This window comes from Trachemys scripta, chromosome 6, assembly GCF_013100865.1.
Source record: "Trachemys scripta elegans isolate TJP31775 chromosome 6, CAS_Tse_1.0, whole genome shotgun sequence".
Taxonomy (NCBI): Eukaryota; Metazoa; Chordata; order Testudines; family Emydidae; genus Trachemys; species Trachemys scripta.
In genome coordinates this window covers 52,814,155-52,837,182 of record NC_048303.1, presented here as the reverse complement: position 1 = coordinate 52,837,182, position 23,028 = coordinate 52,814,155, and the positions used below count along the sequence as shown (strand labels likewise).

Below are 23,028 nucleotides of genomic sequence, written 5' to 3'. Positions count from 1 at the left end.
GGTGGTTGGCGTATTGCTATGAAAAGAATGCTCGTATGCATTAGTTTAAAAGAAGAGGACAGAGGATGTACGTAAAAGACTAGACAATGGTTTGTCTTTGGCACGTAGGTGAAAATAACATAGTAAGAGTTTAATGTGTGGTTATTGAAATACAGCTATATTTGCATAGCTCTGTAGCTTGTTTCAAAGAGACCTTAAACCACACAAGCATTTTATAATTTATACCACAAAGGTGAGAAATTTTCCATTTTGGGTATTTGTATAAAGTTGTTTGTCTGGAGCAGATTAGGTGACAGTAAGAGTAACAATGTGCTATTTGATGCTCCGAAACATACAATTAAAATACATTAGTGCCAGCATACTAGTTTCTGTTCACTATTAAATGCAAAAAAACCCAAATCCTACATAAATGGAACATAAAATTTGAGATTTTAGTTGCACAGAAGTTGGGGAATTCAGATGGACAGTTCCCTTAACCCTTTCTCTTTGTGCTGGTCATTTCACTAATGTCTTTCATTACATGATTGCACCACAAATCGTATGGTATCAAAAATTTCATCATACTGTATATGAGAAAGGGGACTGAGTGAAGGTTGACTTCACTTTACATTTCCTGACATTAATGCTTCTGTTGCAATAGATATTCAGATGAATCTAGCACATGGTTTAAATACGTGTGTCCTGTTCTTTCCAGGGCCTCCATAAATGTAATTGGCCTTTTTGAAATGGCTGTTTCAATAGGGCAGTTCAAAATATGAAAGCATTACAACTGATTACTGTCTACCTCTCCAGGTAGAGTACATAGCCATCAGGAGCAAAAGGGGGTTCAAACCATTTGTCGCTGATAGCTTGAAGGTTTCCCATGGCTACATACAGGAAAGGGAGGGAAAATGGAGAGCACTCAGGTTGTTGTTTTTTCTGACAGCTCAATATAATTTACCAGAATTACAACTGGATGGGTAGTCCTGGCTGGTAATGGGAGTATCAGATAAGGAACACTGTGGGGGGCTTCTTCCAGAATCTATCACAGGAGTGGGAATTAGTGGGTTCTAAGTTTGGCCATTCAGGGAGTCTTGCTTGTATGAAGGTTTAAGTCCTTACACAGGAAGAGTCCATCATGGGAGCTCAGTACTCAATATCTCTCAAAGGAAAATGGCTGCTGGTCCAGTAGTAGATTAGTAGGTCATTGGGACCAGAGCAAAGAAATCAGCTGAATCTATGTGGAAAAGCTGAATTGTTAGTTGCATAAAGTCAGGCCCTGTTACTGTACTCCCTATCTTTCCTGTCACATGTTTTCTCTGCAATTTGCATAGTTGACATAACAAGTGGAGCTTGGCTCTCTCCAGAATGAATGTATCTGCAGCATCTCAAGCCCTAGAAGGCTGTGGATCCTGGCTCCCCAGCACACTGTATTAAGAAGAAAAGTCAGTCCACTGCAGAAGGGTAAAAGAAAACAAAAAGCAATGCAAAAGAGAATTAAGGAGCTGGCTGAAGGAGGGGAGCTCATGCACATAAATCCACAACTCACTATTCTGGCCTTCTTCTCTTCCCCTTCCAGCTAAATTAATGCTATTGCAGAATTATGAGAATCTTCCCTACTAGCACGTTGCTTTATAAGCTTTTAGGTTGTAGTGACTATACGCTGCCCTGGTAGAGTAAGAACTGGCTGATAGTACAGTATTTTTTGAAACAGCTGTAAACTTGTAATGTAATGAAGGTAAAACTGTTTGTGCCACATTCACAGCATGGTAGTTAGCACAATGTCAGCACTTCCCTTTTCAGAAGTTTATAGTGCAGGGTTTAGACTAAATTGTTGGCATATGAGATTTCAGCCAAGGAAGTTTTCCTTTAACAGTTTTGTTGTTAAAATGCCTTGGTTGTTTTTTGTATTATTGGAATGCAAACTAAAAGAGATGTTAATTGCTTGGGAAAAGTGGTGCTTCCATACACAAAATGACTTGTTTTCTTTTTTTAAATAACTTATAATTTAGTTTGGGATTCTCCGTAATATAATCCAATCTACAATTGTTTAATTTCATCCTATAAAAATTCCCTACATGGACATTAAACTTGTGCAAACGAGCTAATCTCCAGGATGATGTCAGAGGACTGGCCAATTTCCAGGGTTTGGGGAAGGATACTAGGGTTTAACATGGTAAGAAAGAGGGAAGGTACCTGGCCACTGAAAGTCTGTGTCATGTCATGCCTCTGGCCTGCTGTGAGTCCCAAATGGCCCCAATTATCCCATGTTGAGAACCATCCTCCCATTTTTAGTCTGTCCTTTTGGTATGTCTTTTCTCCCCCAGCTGCTGGGTTCAGCCCCCATACTCAGGTCAAACAATAGCAGAGAACAGGTGACAGAGTGGAGACTGGGGAAGAGAGGTTTACATGGAATCTAGAGCAGCTCTGCACTAGGGAGATGCAGGAATTGGAATAAGATATGTGGGTCCCCTTCCAGAGATCATGAGAGGTGTGGGCTGGTAGGTGTACAGAGATGGTATATTTTTGGAGATGAGAAGAGAAAGAATGAATCAGAGCAGGAAGGAGAGTATGTCTTGTGTTGGGGAGCTTGAGACAATGGGAGAGATGGTCAGGACCATTATGTTTGTCTGGAGTACCACAGTGAAGAATGCTGAGGATGAGCATACTCATTCCTGATATATGTGCCTGTAGCTGCAGCTGTTGCCTCACCACACTGCAAGCCATCAGAAGCAGCTTTCTTGTGGCTATGGGCCTCTGGTGGCCCTGTTAGCCAGAGCTCCAGCCTAGTGGGCTAGGTTGCAATCCTGTCTAGTTCTTTCACATCACAGGGTAGGATTTGGCCCTTACTTTATAAAAGACTAAAGTTTAATTTGTGGGGACTAGAGGCAAGAAGAGTTTGATGATCTTTGTCCAACCCATTATAGAAAAACTTGTGCTTCAAGTGAGCGTTAGTGAAAATTTGTGGCCACCACTTTTCAGTCAGTTGTGATGGCTACTGTAACCCTCATGCCCTGTGCCTCCTTTCAAATGTTAATGTTTTACTAAATGTTTTTTATTTTATATTATGAAAAAATTGAAATTCCGATATTAGGCTGGAATCCACTCCCTTGACAAAGACTGGTGCAAGGCCCTTTATGCCAGTGACCTCACTCGTCCCTAACCTGCTGTATTTTTGCATTTGGAGAAGGCGATGGGAAGGAAGCAGAATATTTCTGCTCACCATAGACATTGAGCACCATGCCAGCTTTGAGTAAGCCAGCATGCAGAGGGTATTGGGGTTGAGTTGGGGAGGGGACACTAGTCTGAGCACATATCCGATCACATGAAACCCTACAATAGGGGCACAGAGGAGTAGTGAACATTTTTTTAGCTGGGGAGGGCTGGATTATAGTCCCGAAGACTGCTCGTCTGTTAAGGGTGGAATCTTGTCCCACCATTGCCACTTGCACAAAGAGCCTGATCCCAAGTCCCTTGAATCAATGGGAATATTTTCATGACTTATATGGGCTTTGAATCAGGCCCGAAATCTGTTCACTTAGGCTTTGTGCAATGTGCACAGAGAGTTGAATTTCACACTTGGTGCAAAAAATTCTATCCTAAGATCCTTATAGTGGATCTTGTCACCAGTACATTGCACATGTATAGAGAATTCCTGTTTTATATGAAGAGCAGAGTCAAGATTCACACTGTTCACTCTTAATGTCTCTAGGTATTTATAGTAAACACATTAAACATTTCAGTTTTTAGTCAGTCCTTTGCCTTCCCATTAGCATGGCTCAGCTTCTTGTCAATGATAAGTTGCTGGTTTGATGGAGCTGGAAATGGCTGTAAATCTCTGCTAAAATGCAATAAAAGAACTCTGACCTTCTAAGACTGGGGTATAATTATTATGAGAACCAAAATATAAAATAATTATCAATTCTAAAAGCAGAGGGTAATACAAAAGGTAACAGTGCACCAGGTCACTGCCATAGTCAAAAAGACCGAGGGGATTCTGACTGTTCCAGCTGGAGCAGAGAGGTCAAGTAAGATGAAGGCACCCTGAGAAACCAAAGAAAACAGTTGTTCCTACAGTGAGCTTCCTCTCCTGATCACATGGGTCAAGCTCAGCCAATTAGTGACATGAGAATACCAGGTGCCTCTCTCTCTCCCCCAAGGAACAGGGTTTAAATGCAAAATGCACCACAAGTAGCTGCCTGATAATGTTTGTGGGTATCCAAATGGAAGACTTTTGCAAACCTTTTGCTCTAGGGACTGTTGAAGCAAAATCTGAGCAAACCTATGAAGGCTCGTTTTGTGTATTCTTGCTTTTGCAGTTCACATGGATCTGGCATATTTTCAATTTAATCTGGCAAGAGACTCTTCCCTGATGATCCATTCAGGTCAACCAATTAACAAAAGATATTTGAGGCAAGGCGTTCATGCTAAATTGTTAGTTGCTGACTTGGTTGTGTAATTTTTTATGTTTTTTGTCTCTGTTACTTAGCTCGGTGATGATGTTCAGAGTTATGAAGGTTGCCTGAAGCTGCTGAACCTTAAACTCATATGTTTTGACTTTTCAGTCAGCATCTGTTTTAACAGCGTATTTCCCTGTATATTAAATTTCAACACTTCATATCAGTGGCACTGTAATTAGAGTCAACAAAAAGCAAACACGATGCCTAGAAGCTCTTAATCAGAGCAGCATAAGCAATGTCCTCTTCCCCTTTGTCCTATCAAGATTAAGGAATGGCAGGGCACCATTAGTGTCATCAAGTCAAGGATTTAATTTAAATGCTCTTCCTTCTTCTGTCAAGATCATAGATTCTTAAATCCGTGTGCAATGTTTGCATTTCTTTCTTCTGTTCCTTTTTTTTTGAGGGGTGGGGGGAACATTGCAATACTCCAATTTAAATGTACTCTTGTTTTGATGTCTTTAGTCATACATTTGAAATGCATAAATATGTTATGTGTTGAAACTAATTGCACATTGAACATCTTAAACATGATCAGTTACAGTGGGAAGTATTTATTATAGCACAAGACACTTTATCAGATTGCTTACTCCCACAGTTTATTGACTGATTCTGATTTCAGAAGGAAGAGGTCAGAATGGTCACCCGTTTGCCACTGGCAAGGGAAGCCCTATAGCGTTGACCTGGCGGATCTGTATTCACTTTCTTTGCCTAATGTCAAATGTAGCAGCCTCCAACTATGGGGTAGTTTGCAGCAATGTAACACCCCTGAATCTCTCTTGCAGCCTGTGTCAAGGTTTGAACTTTCCAAATTATGTATTTCAGACATTGAGAAAGAAAGGACTTAATGGCTGTGACAGTCCAGACCCCGATGCAGACGATTCAGTAGGTCACAGCCCTGAGTCTGAGGACAAGTACAGGAAACTTAATGAAGATATTGATCTAATGATCAGCAGGCAAAGATTGTGTGTAAGTACTCTGAGCTCCTTTCATTTTTTTTTTACTTTTTGATATTTCTCTGAACCTGGCAGGCATTGAACAAGAAAGAAAACAAAGGCTGTGAAAGCCCCGATCCTGACTCCTCTTACGCTCTCACCCCACGCACTGAAGAAAAATACAAAAAAATTAATGAAGAATTTGATAATATGATCAAGAGCCATAAAATACCTGTAAGTACCAAAGGTTAGATGGCTGTCTGCTGATAACTGCTGCAGTAACATACCTTAACCCTTTCAGTTCTGAATTCTTTTTGAGAGCATTTAAGCTGGAAACAGGCTTTAATGGCCCTCCCATAGAATCAAATAGAAAAAAATCACAAACATATTTTTTTCTCTTGAATTCTCTGCATTTGACACATAGTCAAAACCTCCTATAGGTGAAACCTACGGAAGGAAGTGAAATATACATATATACATTATATTCACTTGATTTACAGAACTGTTTACCACACCACTTGCCCAAATTATATCTAGAAAATAACGATGGAAATCTTTCTTTGTGGATAGGCTAACAAACCCACAGAATACTTTCTGTGGTGATATAGAAAAAATGATGTAGAACTGAAATTCTTATATATATAGTAGCTAATGTATTTTGTACATGTCACTTCAGTTCTTAAGCCTCAATGCTAAATTCAGTTACAGCACTGAAGGGTTACAGCTAATTGCTCGCTGCAGAGAAACAGCCTGCATGAGAGCCTAATGGTAGGATTCAGACATGTTTGTGTGCTGGGGTGATTTTACAGCTTTATCAGAGGATTTGCTTTGACCTCATCAGCATTTCTTTTAATGCTTTAACATGAGCTAAATTTTGTTTTAACCAAGTCAAAATTTCTAACAGTCAGTCATATGCCTTGCCAGATACATAAGAGAAATAACTCTGCATGTGCTATTTTGTTTGTACACACATACAGAAAAAAAGTAAGTATTGTAACTGTTTAATAACATTACTCTGGTGATACAAACTGACAAAAGTTCAGAAATTCATGATTAAATCAAATACACCTTGTATAAGAAAGAGAAGGAAGCTGTATAAACAGAATAAAAGAGTATATAACTTCATGTACAGCCACATTTTTAGCCAGTTTCAAGCAAGCATCTGAATTTGCACATCAGTGTTTGCACATACTGTTGATTGCACCTCCAAAAGTGAGCATGCAGCCATCTTGCATGTGCAAAACCTAAATGTGTACATGCATATTGGAAGGCTGGATACCAATAGCTTTTTATGTCCCCCAAAGCATAGGCCTCTTTTGCAGTCACAATCCATTGGACATGCAAAAGCTGATGTCCAAACTGGGGAGACATTTGTCCTTAAGAATTTTCTGATTCTTCTTTTACAACTTAAATATTGTTTCAACTAATTCTTGGATAAAGAATTTTTCATATGAGTTAAGGAAAACTTGAATGAGCTGTTCTGGTGTCTCTGGTAAAATCATGTTTTGGCAATCTTTGGAAAATAAATATTTATCCAAGAGAACAGAGTAGCTTTAAATTGAACAAATATTCATTTAGAACACATTGTTAAAAATGCTTAACATGTGTATGAAACATTTAATTGAATACATATACACTTATATTTCCTTCCCTCCTTCCCACTTCCTCTCCTCTGTCTAATTCTATTTGTCAGCAAGAGAGCTTTGAAACTGCCACCATGATTTTGCTAAAAGACTTGACACAGATCTTTTTGGTAAAGTGATGGCTGCAACTTTATTGAGTCAGTTATTAACTCAGATCTCTAGTCCTTTACCTGGTAAAAATCCTGCCCATTGCAGTCCCTTTCCACTTTCAGATGATGGATACTGGTTGATCAAACCCCCAGGTGACAGAAGCCTTGATCAAATGGGATTTGATTCCAGAAACCAAAATCCCTCAAGTAATTCATTCCTCATGTACAGAACTGAGTTTCACACGCTCCTCGAAAGGCTGTGATCTCATGTGCCACTTGGTTTTGTTATTCCAAAGCACTATATCTCTAACTGCTAAAAGTTTTGAAATCCTACAAAATTCACTCTTCACTGGGCGTCGATCCTGGCAGCTTTTTAACTCTCTACAAGAGTAGGCAACAGTGACCAAGAGAGATCCTCACTAGAGCAGGTAAAAACACAGGATAAAATTTTCTTACAAAAGAGTCACAAAAATTTGTCTATTTTTTTCATCAAAATTCAAAATTTTGAAGAAAAATTTTACCACCAGCTCTCCTCCTGCATTATAGTCCCAGCTTAGCCATTGACTACTTCTTTGGCTTAACTTCTTTCTGCTGCAGTTTCCTAAACTGCATGTTGGATATAATATTACTTACCTACCTCCCAAAGATGTTGTGAGGTTCAGTTTATTAGTTTTTGTGAAATGGCTTTGAGATGGTTTGAGGAAAGGCGCTATAGAAGCGCAGGTGTTACCATGATTATGTACATGCCCTGATGTGGATGCTCAGGAGGAAGACCCTCAAGGAGTCTCACTCCTCCAGTGCACGCACTACACAAAGATCTGACACAGTTGCAGTCCTACAAGTCCAAGGATGGCTCCCTCTATGCACACGAGGGACATCCCCTCTCCATAAATGGTTCAATTCTCACCCTCCACACTGGTCTGCAGAGCAGGACCAGCATGTAGGAGATACATCCTCTGAAACAAAATAGCAGCAGACAGTCTCCCTTTGTGCAGTGGGAAGCGCCATCCCTCCCAGTGAAAGCCAATGTCTAATAGGCCTGATGGAGTTCATAGCTAATCCATAACAGAGATTTGTAAATATAAGGCCAGAACTTCAGCTGGTGTAAATCAGCATAGTTCCAGTGAATTCAGTGGAGCTCCAGAAATGTCTATCAGCTGAGGAAGTGGCCTACAAAAGGCAGGCAGGAAGGTGGGAAAAGGAGCAAAACTAGGGGAGAATGGGTGGAAGGGGAGTGAAAACAAGTAAACCATTTAATCATGGCTTAGAAAAATGTATGGTAAAGGTTAGACCTGCTCCTGGACTTGTAATTAAATAAAAATACTGCAGATGAAAAGAAACTTGGCTTTTCCTCTTAATGAAAAAGGCCAATAATATTTCCACAGAATATTTCGGGGATGAGTATTTATATGATTCTAAAACATCTGATGATAATTATATATTTATTTGTAGTTATTAGAAGAGTGCTGAAAGCATATGGGACAGAAATAGTCCACTAGAAAGCAGCTATGAATCTCTCTCTCTGAATGTATGTAGTGGTAAGTCCTGGTTGAAATTGGCAAAAAACATTAGCAAAATTTGGCACAAGAAATTGTGACCATAATTTCTAGCCCAATGTGTGATTTCACCCATTTGAAATTTCACATCAAATTAACACACAATTTGATTATGGAAAGAAGACCAGGCAAAGTAGAGCAATATGCAAAAAGTCACCCACATGTTTGCAATATATCATATGCACAGATGCACATCAGTTCAGGCTGAAATAATGATACCTTGCAATGTTCACCTCCAGAAGTGGTGTGGGGATCTGTACCAGGTCCTGCACACCCCAGCCGAGAAAATTTGTGACTGTAAACAGAAGTTTTAGGCAGCAGAACCAGAGAAACAAATTTGCAGCTGGTTGTTATTGGTTCTGCAGTGTAGTATTATACAGCCAGCCTTGATGCCTAGGAGGACCCCACAGTTTATCCAATTCATTACTGATTTTTATGTCCCATATATTTTGACTGTAGAAGGAATAAAACAAAATTCCAGTAGTAACATAGCCAAACTGCATATAAAAGCACCAAGTAAACAACCTAACCATAGCCAAACTGCATGCAAAGTGTGCTGTAAACTAGCCCTACAGTATTCAAACTATATAAAAGCATGCTAAGCCAGCCACAACATGTACATCCAGTAATGAGGGATATGAATTCTGCAGCTCATCTAAGAATGCCTTTAGAGAATGACAAAGGAGGACCTAATAATTGCTTTGGCAATGCTCATATGTTTCCGTGATAATTAGTCTGTACAGTAGTATAGTAGCCATAGTAATAGCAGCAGTCAGGACTGGGGACCCATTATGCAGAACAAAGACAATCCCTGCCTTGAGGGGCTTGCAGTCTAAAAACACAAATGGACAAAGTGCAGGAGTTGAGGATACAAGCAAATGAATCTGGGGAAGAATTGGCACAGTGTTGTTAGTCATATTTCTAGTTGGGTGTTTATTTTAATTGGGAGGAGGGGTAGGGATTAAGGGGATAGGAAAGGAAAAAGGGGGAAGCAGAATGGACCCTGCTCGTTAGCTGTGTAGCCATGATCAGCAGTCTGGGCTTTGTCTGCATCATGGCAAAGATGAAGCAGACAGGATCATTCTGCATACTCAGTGGGCAAAATTCTGAATTGAGGGAGGGCACATGCAAGCCCATAAGTGTTGCTTAGCCCCTACAGAGCTGGAAAAGTGGGCAGATTGAGCCTGTAGGGGAATTGCCACACCTCCTAAACATGCTGCCAGGGTAGGGGGCTCCTAGTCAACTCATTAGGATTAGGCTGGAAGTGTAGCTAGTGGATCCACCTTGACATGGATTCAGTAGGCCAAAACATTTTGGAAAGACAGCAGCCATCAATGCAACACATAGGCTGAAATAGATGTTGAAGAAAAGCTGATCTTGCAGTCTAATAGCTTGCCTCTGTGCTGTGGAGGGTGGCTTCCATTTTAGGGAGTTCCCCATGCAAATTGCTGTTATTTTGGCTTTGTGCTAGGAAGGATGAATTTCACCCATTGTGTTTCTAAACATATCTACCAACTTATATACTGTTTTGAATTACCTACTATGTATGTGTTTCCAAGAAATTGGACCTATAGTCATAACACACTCTGAGATGCTAATCTGTGTTGTGTGTGTTAGAAACTTCCTTTTGCAGAAAAATTCTACATGTAGGCAAAGTTTTGGTTATTAACATAACAATTCAGGTTAGGGTGCTGCACAGAGAAAGCACCTTGTCCCTAAAGGTGATGCAAAGCACTCTAATGGTATTTATCCGTTATAGTTTTCAGTATATATTTATTTATTTTATCTCTTTTTTATTTATGGAATACAAGCTATCTAATACAATTCAGGGGCCAGATACAGAATGTAGTACAACATACAGTTTTGCTTCTTGTCCACTAAACAAAAGGAGAAGGATATTCCTCAAAATTGTTCTCTCTTCCCCACAGACTTAAACCACCTCATTGAACAAACTCTTCAGAAAATTGACCATTAGGGACAACAGACTTCAGCTCTGTTGTAGCAAAGGGCAAGTTAGTTCCAGAGTCAAGGGCTCTCTGCTGAGAATGCCCTGCCAGCTGGCCCTAGACACTTAATCTGGGGTCAGTTAGCTCGAGTACCCTAGCTGCCCTCAGCTGTCATGGCAGCATGAGGGGAGAGAGGCAGCCTTTTTAAAGCCAGGACCCTAGCCACAGACAATGTTAGAGAACAAAATTAACACCTTGAATTATACCTGGAGTCTGGAGGTACTCATGTAACATGTCCTTTGCATCCTGCCCTGAATTGAAATCTTGCTGTGCACTATTATTCACTTGCTGCATTTCAGTGGTAAGTGAAATGATTCCTGTATATTTAGGCCTGAATTATACTTCCCCTGAGAGGTGAGACACGGGCAAAGGGAGCGTAAAGCAGACATAATTTGACTGCTGCTCTAGTACACAAAGCAAGGCATTTAGCTAGCACTGCCTGCAGAACTGAATAGCCAGCCCCAGAGGATGGATTTATGGGTGGGACATGGGCAAGGCAATGTATCCCCTGTCCAGCACAACTGGATTGTTGCACTATGGACAACTCTCATCACAGTGCCTCCGGGTCCCAAGTCTGTATTACCAGCCCCAAGCATTCTAAGATCTTGAGTCAGACTCACCCCCAAATTCATGATATTGGCTTGTAACCCATGAGATTTTAAAAAAAACAATACATTTGGGGTTCCTTTTAGTTGCTTCTGGTTTTTGAACCTTTAGGGTGCACTCAGGTCACATTTTCAAGTTTTTCTCTGCAACCAAGAGGACTGAAAACTCGTTATTTTTTTAAGAAACAAAAGCTGGAATTCTCACATATTCACATAATTCTAGAACCTTAGGCTTCAAGAAAACAAGCAAGATTCATGAGAAAATCATGAGAATTGGCAACACTAGATTGTGCCTTTTAAATGTCTAATAAATGCCTCTTGCCACTGCCACTCGGGCACTGCACCTTGTCTCCTTCTTCCATGCTGTTTAGAGTCATAAGAGGCATAATTTGGTCCAATTTGCTTCATTTAAAGGGATCCTTTAGGATGAAAATAACTGTGTGCGCGCATGCGCGTGTGTGTGTGTGTATATACATGTATATATACATATATATATATATACACACACACGCGCGCGCACAGTTATTTTTATCCTGAAAGATCCCTTTAAATGAAGCAAATTGGGCCAAATTATGCCTCTTATGACTCTCTCTCTATATATATATATATATATATATATGGATGTTACTTTTAAATGAAGATAAAAGCATAATGAAAAGGCACTACAAAAAAAGAACTGTCAGTTAAGGATCCTGGATATGTATATTTTACACTATGCTTTGATATGTCCTTGGGGAGCACTTTGTTTCTTTAAAGCCCATTCCAGACTAAGGAAAAACTTTTTAAAAAAAGTAATTCGGTTTTTTGTGCCTTTAACATGATTCTGGTTGCTAAAGCAACGCATGCTGAAACTAAAGCTTTCTCCCTTGCATTCCATCCCTTCTCATTTTTCTCCATGCAATGAAGTCATCATAATCATGTACCTTTGATCTTACAGTCATCTGTGACACCAGATTAAGATATCACAAATGAACAATTATGACTTCACTGAATGGAAGAGAAGGAAAATGAAGCCTAATGAAGTGGGGTTTTGTTTTAAACAAAGTGGGAGGAAAAAAACCTTCCAATACTCACAAAGAAGATGTACAAGCTGCAGGAAAGGAATATTGAATCATGATTTGTAAAGCCATTTGTAAAAGCCTTTCTTAGTGCTTTAAATTCTTCTCTTGATTGTTAAGGTGGTTTTTTTTTAATGTTTTAACCACCAGTTACAAAATATTTGAACTAAATATAGAGTAACTGTACTTGAAGACTGTTGTGCTTCTGTACTATTCTTGTCTTTGTTTCCCTTTTTTGCTTGTACAGGCTGTTCCGCCACCCAATTTTGAGATGCCAGTTTCTATCCCAGTGTCCAACCACAACAGTTTGGTATACAGTAACCCAGTCAGCTCGCTGGGTAACCCCAACCTTTTGCCACTGGCCCACCCTTCTTTGCAGAGAAATAGCATGTCTCCTGGTGTGACACATCGGCCTCCGAGTGCAGGAAACACAGGTAGGCTCTGTTAAATCCCATTTCTTTCAGTGTTCTTTATTATCAGAATACCAGTGCATCTTCTGTCACTTTAAAGTGTACTCAGAAGGCAGGATTTTCTTTTACCAGTCATAACAGTTTGCCCAAAATTGCTGTTTAAAAAAGCAAAGAACAAGCCTAAGAGGTTTCTAACCCAGATATATAAAATAAAATAAAGCTCTGAAAATAATGTTCTGGAAACATCTGAGTATTGTTTAAGAATGAAGGAAATCAATAAAGGATGAAAGGCAGACAATTTGCTGTTACATAAAAAGGCAGCTCATCTACTTGTGTCATGCAAAAAGCCACTGCACTGTTTTTCATAAGCTTGAAAAATTAAGTGTGATCAGGGCAACCTTATCTTCGAAAGTAAAATAGGCCTCTAATACTTAAGCAGCAGTTAAGAGGCTAAATACAACATTTGTGATTCTGTATGAATTCATAAGCTCATTGACTGGTAAATGGTAAGCCACCTCCAAGCTGAAGTGTATAAACAAAAGGTTGCTTTCCATGCTGGTGATGATTCAGGGTCACCTCTGAGCAGGATAAATGGGGATTAGGATCATTCACTCAGTCTGGCTGAAGCAACGTCAGCCTTAAGCATTCAGAGTTCAAAGAACCATACAAGGTCTCCAGCCCGAGGAAAAAAGTAAATATATAAATCTACAGAACGAATGTCTGCAAAAGGAACAAGAATATTATAATCAACAATTACACAAATGTGTTACAATCATTCTTTACCATTAATGTATTCATAGAGCTACTTGCAATATGTCATTGCCTGGCACCAACCCGATGCAGAATTATCACCTTTGGCTTTTCTAATGCAATTAACAATGAAATAATTATGTTTTCAAATAATCCAGTATCATCAGACCAAATCTGATTTTTTTTAAAATAAAAGGATGCTTCTTAGACTATGTCAGCTTGAAAAAAATTCTGGAAAATGTCAGCTTCTATAAAGTGTCAGCTACTCCACATATATTTGTGTTTGCATGACATCATGACACAAATATTGTTAGCTATAAAACCATACAAAGGGCATTTTGCAGTTTGAAGATTATGGGCTTGATCTGATGCCCGCTGAAGTCAATTAAAAGATCTCCAGGAACTTCAGTGGACATTGGAACGGGTCATCTGAGAGAAAACATGGTAATATTATTTAAAATGTTTGACCTTTGTGGTTTATTTTAGCCATTATCCTTTTGACTATTTTATTTGAACCCCTAGGTGGTCTGATGGGTGGGGACCTCACAACCGGTGCAGGCACCAGTGCAGGTAAAGAGAAGAGCATGTTATGTTGCGTAATATTATTTTGTATTATGCACCACAACAGATCATTACCATGGGCTTGGTCTCAAAATAACTGTATGCTTAGAAGAGGATTTTCAAAAGAGCTCAGCTCTGCCAAGTCAATGGGAGTTCTACCATCAACTTCAATGGGAGCAAAATTAGGCCACCACTGAGCACCTTAGAAAACCACACCCTTAATAGATTTCCATGTACAAAGTGTCCTCAAGCTTTTCCTTTTAACCTAAAGCCTTTCTGTAAAAATCTTTAGGCCCAATCACACAGCCCTTATTCTGCCAAATCTCCCTTTGAAGTCAAGGGGTGAAATCCCAATCCTATTGAAATCAATGGGAGTTTTGCCATTCACTTCAATGGGCCAGGATTTTGCCCAGTGAGTATAAACTTGAGTAAAGACTGTAGGACTGGGTTTCTTATCGGGACCTTGATTCAGCAAAGCACTTAAGCACATGTTTCATTTTAATCATATGCTTAACTCCACCCCTATTCAGCAAAGCACTTCAGCATGTACTAAGTTAAGCACTTGCCATTTGTATTGATTTTGAGCTACAAAAATTGCAATGAAACAGTAGTAGAATTTAACTTTAAACATTTACTTAATTGCTTTATAGAATCAAAGATTAACAGACAAGGAATTTTCAAAAGACTTTAGGAGATCCAGGCATAGAAAAATATTGGATCCAATTGATTTAAATTGGAGCTATTCCTGGTAAGGACTGCAATATCAGAGTGATGTTGCTTTTATGTTGTAGGAACTGCTCCCGGGCTCAATAAATGCTGCAGTATACTACCAGGACAGTGATGCTGCATTATCATGTGTACCAAAGACCAGTGGTAGCAATAATTGGTGATACATATTCTGAAGTTCTACTCTCTTACAGTATATCATTAGGGTACTTACCCAGGGTACTAGATATAATATTTCTTTTTTTTCCCCTGACTTCTCCCAACTTGCCTCAGACCACTCCTTTTTCTTTTTTTTCTTTTTCATTTTGTTACATGCAAATAAATCACAGATTTTGCCTGCTGGATATGTTCTGAAATTGAAACAGCACAGCAGTGGACCAAGTAGGCATTTTCAACTGGCACTGCAGCTTGGAGAGGTCATTTTGTATTACCGTATGACTACAGAATGCAGAATACATGAACATATGGCTCTTAACCATTAGTCTCTCCTATTCTCACAAAACCCATGCTAGAAAATTACAATTTGTTTATTATCTGTTGGTATTTTGCATAAATGCAGCTAAAAAAGATTCATTTTGGTGATGTTTGATGGTTTCATGTCATACCTTTTTTTGACCATGTACATGATTGAAGCTTCAGGCACCACAGCCATGAAACTAAAAGAGGAAGTTTGATTGCCCTATTAATGAGCTCCCTCTACTGGCCTGTTAAGACATGTCATGGTAGCACCATCATTGGTTTGCCTGTTCTTTTCATTCTTACAAAGGTGCTGGGAAGCAGTAAGGAGGGCAGTGTTTCATTCTAAAAATGTTTGTGTCTACTAAAATGATTGCTGTTCTAAATGTCTAGTTGGCTTTGTCATTCTTGGTGCTCATTAAAATCTATACACATTTTACTGTCTAAAGAAGACACACTCAACACACTAAGTATAGGGACCATGCTTTTTTAATGTGTATTTTTCTTTTAAGTTAGGTATAATAAAGAGGACAGAATGACCCTTTGAGAATATAGATTGCTTATTCTATTATTACACACTTGGCTTTCAAGCAGTGTATCTTTGGGCTGGTCAATTGATTTAATGCTGTGTAAGAGGGACATTACCAGGAATGCGTCATAAATTTTTAATTATACGAATAGTCTTTGTTCTTTATCTGGCAATAAGAGCCAAAAACACCAGTACAGATATGTGTTCCTCATGTCTTAAATGCAAAACAGTAGAGGGGATTTGATATAGGGCCGAAAGACGATGAGAGGTCATATATGGTTGAATCGTCTGCCTCAGTAGCTTCATTCAACAATGCCACTATTTGAGAGAGCCTTCTCTCTCATAAGGGTACAGAAGAATAAACATCAAAAGTTCTCTTTGTTAACCATTTTTCAGAAAAAACAGAGACCCCAGTGTTTTTTCCATTTGGCATCTTAGATGGTGGCACGATCATGTGGTTTACTTTAGGGTTCCTATTTCTTGCCAAATTAGAACTTTATGAATTTGCATTTTTTCTGCACCATCCAAAAATAGCATATATTCAAAATAATGCACTCCAAGAAGAAGAGCTAAGTTGTTCAAAAGTTTAATTTCAATCACTACAAAATGAAACTATTTTTGATTGCCAACAAAAGGGCACAAGTTTCTGGCATGACTCTAACAAATTACATGATAACTAGAAAATGGGAAACGGAAAAAGCTACTTAAGTTAGTTACATCCACGTTTTGAAAACTATGTTATTTTGTTGGTTTGGATCGTTATGTGTAATAACCCTAAAATCATCCATAGTTTTACCTTGTGAGTCAACCCAAGACATAAACTTAAGAAGGCTGACTACATTTTTATTATTCCACACAATTAAATACCAATAGTGGTATTTTTAAACTAAAATCAAGATTACCTTAGGTTTGTTAGAATAAATTTTTTCTTAGTCAAACTCTAGTGGGACAGTTTATGTTATGTCAATGAAGGTGGTGGAATCTCCATCCTTAGAGGTTTTTAAAGCCCGGCTTGACAAAGCCCTGGCTGGGATGATTTAGTTGGGATTGATCCTGCTTTGAGCAGGGGGTTGGACTAGATAACCTCTTGAGGTCTCTTCCAACCCTAATCTTCTATGATTCTTTTATGATTCTTTCTGAGAGTAGCAACTGCCAGCAAAATTAGAGTGAACTTCCCATTTAGTATTGCTGCTAAATTATAAATATATCAATGTGATTGGTGCCATTCTCTTAAACCAGAAATTTTTGAGTGAAAGAAAAGAACAAGAACTCTTGGGACCTAAACCAGTATATTGTAAAACCTCTTTAGAGTTACACCTTTCATCGTAACCGCTTAATCAAGTGACATGCTACCTGTTTACATAGTAAAGTATGCAATGTCGTTTTAATTTTTAGGGAGCACATTTACCCTTAAACATAAACCAGTTAAGTTGCAGGGAACTTGACAAGAAACTAATAATGAGACCTAAGTGTTTTTATTGCTATACGTTATCTGAGCTATAATTTTGTGTAGTGGTTTAAAATTGTTGAAAGCCTGACAGAGGATGAAGATTTCAAATAATTGTTGACTGCTCCTTAAAAACTTAATGCTACTATTGATTTTGGAGGCCTTTCTTTGCCCATATGTTTTGATCTCCTGGTTTTCACTACCTCTAAAGTTGGATTATATTTTGCATTTCACACCAGTATTGAGTCTTCATATAAGGAGCACATAGTTTTATGTTGTTTTTAATTTTTCCATTGAACATAACTAGAAAAATATTGTGGGACAAGTTCTGCTCTGTTACATAGATTGAATCTCGAATCAGTCTACAGATTCCAACAGAGTTATTTCATGTTTACAGCACTGTAAATAATAATGAAATAGGAGCAGAATTTGACCCTGAACCTTTAAATCCAACCTGAGATTTTCCAAAGGGGTAAGGTTAGCAGTATTTTCAACAAAAATGCCATTTTAACTGTTTCTTTTCTTCTGTTTCTTTTTTTGTAATTTGTTTTTCTCATTCCTGTTTCCTCACTTTCTCCCGCTAAAGCCAATATCAAAAGAAAAGGGATACACAATTCAAAAGTAACTAGCAATTTGGGTGTCAAAAACACTTTAATGGGGACTGATTTTCAGATAGTACTGAGCTCTCCTCCTCCATAAATCCAGCCTCTTTATGGTCACTCAAGTTGGGCACCCAGAAATCACTAGTCATTTCTGGAAAACTTTTCCTGGTACTTTTTAAAACACCAATCCCATATTAATCCCTGAATCAGCAGACAGGCAAGCAGGGAGTACTTAAGGAGGAATGTGGTAAAATCCACTCTTCCAAAAATTAAGTACAGCATACCAGAGGCCATCTCAGTTTTTGCCAGATTGGGTCTTGGATCTCTCTCTCAGCCACTATCACAACTCACTAGTGCTACACTACTGATTTTACTTTACCTAGTCATGTTTTTACTTCACCCAGTCCTACTGTGTACAAATGGATTATATATTCTATTACTATTTCATATCAAATAGAAACGTGTGTAATAGTTATTTTTAATTTCTGAGCCCTCAGGCTGGAAGATTTCTGGGCAACACCTTTTTAAAAAAATGTAATGAAAACAAAGATTTATTTAAAAAAATAATAAAAAAAAAAAGAAGCAGCAGCAATGTACCCAAATAAGCCTGTGAGCAGGAGAAAAAACAATCAGGTTGGAATTTCTGAAGGCGCCTACCTCCCTTAGGCTCTGGTGAAAATCCAAACTGAAACAACCAACCTAATGCTAAAGGAAACTGATTAAAAGGATTACACATGAATTCTTATCCTTGCTCTACAGATGTGCTTTGGTGAATGTCAATGGGAAAATATTTCCTGGGCCATAAGTATGGAATATGTTAAATAAAGAAATGCATTAAAAACTATTATTATTAACATAACCATTTATACTGTGGTATATCTAGAAGCTCCCATCAGATGAAGTACATGCTGTACAAATGTATTGTAAACAACAGTACCTGCCCCATAGAATTTACTGTCTAAAAGAAAAAACATAAGAACTGCCATACTGGTTCATACCGCTAGTCCATCTAGTGCAGAATCCTGTCTCCAACAACGGCCAGTACCAGAGTTTCAGGAAGACAATGTAGAGCAGGGCAATTTTGGAAAGAAACGTCTCTGTCTTCCTCTGGCAGAGATTTAGGGTTGTCCCAAGCATGGGGTTCCATCCCTGACCATTTTGGCTAATAGCCATTGGTAGACTTGTCCTCCATGAACTAATCTAGTTCTTTTTTTAACCCAGCTATACTTTTGGCCATCACAACATCTCATGGCAATGAGTTCCATAGGTTGCTTGTGTGTTGTGAAAAAAAAGTACTTCCTCTTGTTTGTATTAAACCCGTTGCCTATTAATTTCATTGGGTGACCCTTGGTTTTTTGTATTGTGGGGAAAGACGAATACCACTTCTCTATTCACTTTTTCCATTCCATTCCAGTCACTATTTTATAGAGCTTTCTCATGTCCCTCCCCATTAATAGTCTCTTTTCTAAAATGAACAGCTCTAGATTTTTTAATCTTTCCTTTCTGGAAGTCATTTCATACCTTTTGATCATCTTTGTTGCCCTTCTCTGAACCATTTCCAGTTCCTTTTTTAGATGGGGCAACCAGAACTGAACATAGTATTTCACGTGCGGGTGCACCATGTATTTATGTAATGGCATTATGGTATTTTTCTGTCTTGTTTTCTGTCCCTTTCCATATAGTTCCTAGCATTCTGTTAGCCTTTTTGACTGCTCCTTTGCATTGAGTTGAAGTTTTCAGAGCACTATCCACAATGACTCTCAGATCTCTTTCTTGAGTGGTAACAGCTAATTTAGAATCTATCTATCTATAGTTGGGATTATTTTTTTCAAAGTGCATTGCTTTGTACTTATCAGTGTTGAATTTCATCTGCTATTTTGTTGTTCAGTCACCGAGTTCTTAGTTTAGTCCAAAGCAGACTGCAATCTTGAAAAATTTTGTATCATCTGGAAACTTTGCCACCTCACTGTTCACTCCCTTTTCCAAATCATTAAGGAATATGTTCAGCAGTACAGGTCCCAGAACAGATCCATGGGGACCTCACTGTTTACCTCTCTCCATTGTGAAAACTGGCCATTTATTATTTCTTATCTTTTAACCAGTTACTGATCCATGAGAGGACATTCCCTCTTATCCCATGACTACTACTTAATTTGCTTAAGATCCTTTTGCGAGGGACCTTGTCAAAGGCTTTTTGAAAATCCACCTACACTGTATCAACTGAATCACCCTTATCCACATGCTTGTTGACAGCCTCAAAAAATTCTGATAGATTGGTGAGGCATGATTACAAAGCCACATGGACTCTTCCCCCAACAAATTGCGTATATCTGTTTCAAGTTTACAATCATTCCGTATACAGTCCATCCACTTACTGAGATGCATGGTGGATCTTTGGTTAATCTCAAGACCTTTTTACACCATAATTCATTAATTTTTCAATATTGCCAACTTAAAGCATTCAATAATCATGAGATTGTCTTAAAAAACATGAGATTTTAAAATAAATAAAATAATTGTTAGATTTTTTTATTTGCCTTCTGGGGCTTGAACTTTTATTTGTCACATTTTCAAGCTTTTCTCCACAACCAGGAAAACAGGCTAGAAACTTCTTTTAAAAAATATTTTTAATGACAGCTAAGATTTTCCCATTATCACCTGACTCCAGGAGCTGGGGCTTTAAGAAAAACACCAAAGAATGAGAGAGACTTAATAAAATCATGACAGTTGGCAGCACTGGATCTTGCCAGCAAATATAATAGATAGTATACTGAAAAATGTGTTTCTCTCAATGGCTGAAATGCACACCTTTGCAGAGGGCTGGCAGAAGGCCTGTGTACCATCTAAGTCCTACCTGTGCTCTGGGTGACTGAAGTGGTATGTCGACATGTTGCTGAGGTGAACTGAACCCAGTCAAACCTTTGGAGAACAGATTTTCAAGAGTGAAGGCTGCGGTCCATACACAAAAAACAGAATCACATGCTAACCGGTAATTGCACACAAAAGTGTTAACTGATGTACACTTACGTAAACAGGTGCCTGAAAGCAACTCCATTTTTCTGTGTAGACCTCAGCCTGAACTTTGCGAAAATGTGGCCCTTTACTGGGTTTCCAACAGTTGTGGAAGTGTTAACAGAATGATCTTTGAGTTATTCTCTGTCTTATCTTGTCTCTAATTTATAGTGTCTCAATATTTGTATTTATAAAAAGATAGATTGAAAGGATAAATGACTGAGTCAATAATGAGAACACCCTCACATCTCTCCTAAGGAGAAAGCCCTTAGATCACAAGTAGTGAACAATTAAGTGAGTCATACAAGCTGCAGTTCTCTATAAGTAGGATTTTAAAGACAAGCATGATCAATTTCATTTTTATTTTTATGACGAGCAATTAAAAATATTCCTTTAGAAAATCCATGCTCAAATGGTAACATGGAGGGGGGAGGGATAGCTCAGTGGTTTGAGCATTGGCCTACTAAACCCAGGGTTATGAATTCAATCCTTGAGGGGGCCATTTAGGGATCTGGGGCAAAATCAGTACTTGGTCCTGCTAGTGAAGGCAAGGGGCTGGACTTGATGACCTTTCAAGGTCCCTTCCACTTCTAGGAGATAGGATATCTCCATTAATTTATTTATGAATAAAATCCTGGCCCCAATGAAGTCAACGGGAGTTTTGCAATTCACTTAGTGAGGCTAGGATTTTACCCTTTATATTTTGGTTACATATCTTCTTAGGAGGTATCCTGCTGTCTTTTTCCACTGTGCAATCTGCATCTTTGTTCAGAGAAAGAGAGAATATAAGGAAGTGTTGCAAATCAGCAAACATCTGGATTTCATGCTTACCCTTGAGTACTGAAAGAGATAGTTGATGCCTCCTAGATCTTGGAATGCAGCTATGGGTTTGCTCCAGGAAGAAAGGCATTTAACCCTTGGAGCTGGGAATACAGATTTTGCAGCAAAGCAGCACTCAGAAGCTCCTGGCAATATTGAGTTAATGTGCTTCTTGCCCATTAACTTTCAGCATTATTCCCCAATTAAAGTATTTAAGCCATGGACTCCAGTTGTTGTCCACATCTTTTGCAAACTGATTTGTCCCCTGATAATAGCAGAAACTGTTGCTCAAAGTATCAAAGCAAAATAAGAGGAAATAGGGCAGGGTCAGTAACTCTGTTTTTGTCTTGGATTTACAACTGCTTGCACAGAACTGATCTTAAAAAGTTTTATTTTATCTTTATATAATATATGCAAATTTGCCTCACATGCTGCCCTTTTCTGAGAAGATCTAATTTAATAACATAGAAAGGATGGAGATTTAGGAATGTGTGATTTGTGTTCCGAATATGCAGTCACCAGTCTTTCTGAACATGAATTTGAAACCATGTGTTCTTCATTTCTGCAGCAGTTGTGTGTAAGAAGAAATATGTAATTTAACAAATATACCACTTATCACTGTTTATGAAAAAGAAATAGTAACCAATATTTCTAAGATTTCCTTGAGGGAAGCTAAAAAATAAGTTTTTTTTTTATTCTATAGTCATTTATATTTGGAGTTAATTATTATCTGGAAATATTTTCTCTAACATATATAGTGATATTTTCCTCAAAAGGTCTTTGATTTAGAACAGCTGAAGAAGTAAATGAATTGCCCCATGTTTTAAAAAGGTTTTCAAGGAGTAAAGTGGGGATAAATACCAAAATATTGTCTCCAGATTCAAAACATTTTTCCCTTAATATCTTCAAAAAGGGTTATATTTTCCAATAATGTGTTTTCCCTATTATGTAAGCTTCTTTGCTCTTTCTCATGATTTAACACTCAAGGGCAGTTCATACAAAAAGAAAATGTAGTTTATTTGCATACAAAGGGCTAGATTGTAGCTGTCCATCTGTGAATGCCCAAGATGGGGGGATGAACTAATCACATGCTTTAAAGTATGCATGTGCTTAATTGCTTCCCTGGGACTAGGCATTAATTTCTAGTGGGCATTGGGCAATCCAAATCCATGAAAATCTGAATCCTAAAACCAGATTTTGAACAGAGCTCTGGGCCATATTTTCAAGTGCTCAGCAACCACAATTGGGGCCACCTTTTCAAAAGAGCTCATCTCCCTTTTAAGCACTTAGATAAGCGACAGATTTTCAGAAGAGCTAAGCACCCAGCAGCTTCCTGTCGATATATGTATACTGCAAAGAAAAAAACACGGCAGCGAGTCTCAGAGACT

General features: G+C 38.5%; 1 protein-coding gene across 15 annotated transcripts in view; it reads left to right on the top strand.

Annotated features, from left to right (window-relative positions):
- The window catches only part of MEF2C (myocyte enhancer factor 2C), a 144,962-nt gene that overhangs the window by 97,782 nt on the left and 24,152 nt on the right, over positions 1-23,028 (top strand). For 11 of the 15 annotated variants that reach the window (XM_034773270.1, XM_034773267.1, XM_034773278.1 and 8 more), the window contains 3 exons: positions 5,262-5,405; positions 12,576-12,762; positions 14,011-14,058. In XM_034773270.1, coding sequence (XP_034629161.1) covers positions 5,262-5,405; positions 12,576-12,762; positions 14,011-14,058 — 379 coding nt within the window. Of the gene's footprint in view, positions 1-5,261; positions 5,406-5,467; positions 5,606-12,575; positions 12,763-14,010; positions 14,059-23,028 lie in introns of all 15 variants that reach the window. The other 4 variants (XM_034773280.1, XM_034773274.1, XM_034773276.1 and 1 more) reach the window with 2 other exon arrangements.